This window comes from Charadrius vociferus, unplaced genomic scaffold, assembly GCF_000708025.1.
Source record: "Charadrius vociferus isolate BGI_N301 unplaced genomic scaffold, ASM70802v2 scaffold616, whole genome shotgun sequence".
Taxonomy (NCBI): domain Eukaryota; kingdom Metazoa; phylum Chordata; class Aves; order Charadriiformes; family Charadriidae; genus Charadrius; species Charadrius vociferus.
In genome coordinates, this window is record NW_009648690.1 from 4,730 (window position 1) to 5,299 (window position 570).

Consider the following 570-nt stretch of genomic DNA (forward strand, 5'->3'; position numbering starts at 1 on the left):
CAGGGCCGCGTCTTGTTGAAGCATCCCTACAGCTTCCACCAGAGCTCGGACGAGGCGGCCGACTTCCTCGCCCACGCCGACCTGCAGAAGCGCACCTCCGAGTACCTCATCGACAACTCCCTGCACCTCCACATCATCATCAAACCCGTCTACCACTCCCTCATCAAGGCGAAGAAGTAACGAGGCAGAGCCGGGTCCCGCAGCCGGACTGGCCCCAGCCCCTCAGCGGGAAGGTGGGGGGGTTTGCTCTTGGTCCTCCTGCTCGTAGGTAGATGGAGGTCCCCGCGCCGGGGGGCTCTGGGGCTGCTCTCCGCCACCCACCCCATTTGTCCCTCTGCCATGTCCCATCCCCATTGTTGTCCCCGGTTGCCTGTGGGGAACCGGGGACTGGGAACACTGGGAGCCCCCCAGCTCAGGAGGTGAAATGTGCAGCCCACAGCCGTGGGCACATCCTGGGCTCACAAACCCCGACGGGCGAGAGGATGGGGACAGGGACAGCCCGGCCCTCTTGTGATGCCACCCCTGTGGCACTGGGGTCCCTCTGTGCCAGGCGACGAGGCCGCGGCGCTG

At 66.1% G+C, this 570-nt stretch overlaps 1 protein-coding gene across 1 annotated transcript in view; it reads left to right on the forward strand.

The window, feature by feature from the left end:
- BTBD17 (BTB (POZ) domain containing 17) overlaps window positions 1-180 on the forward strand; it is a 2,236-nt gene extending 2,056 nt beyond the window's left edge. Inside the window, 1 exon segment of the mRNA XM_009886538.1 lies at window positions 4-180. Coding sequence (XP_009884840.1) covers window positions 4-180 — 177 coding nt within the window.
- Window positions 181-570: the final 390 nt, after the last annotated feature.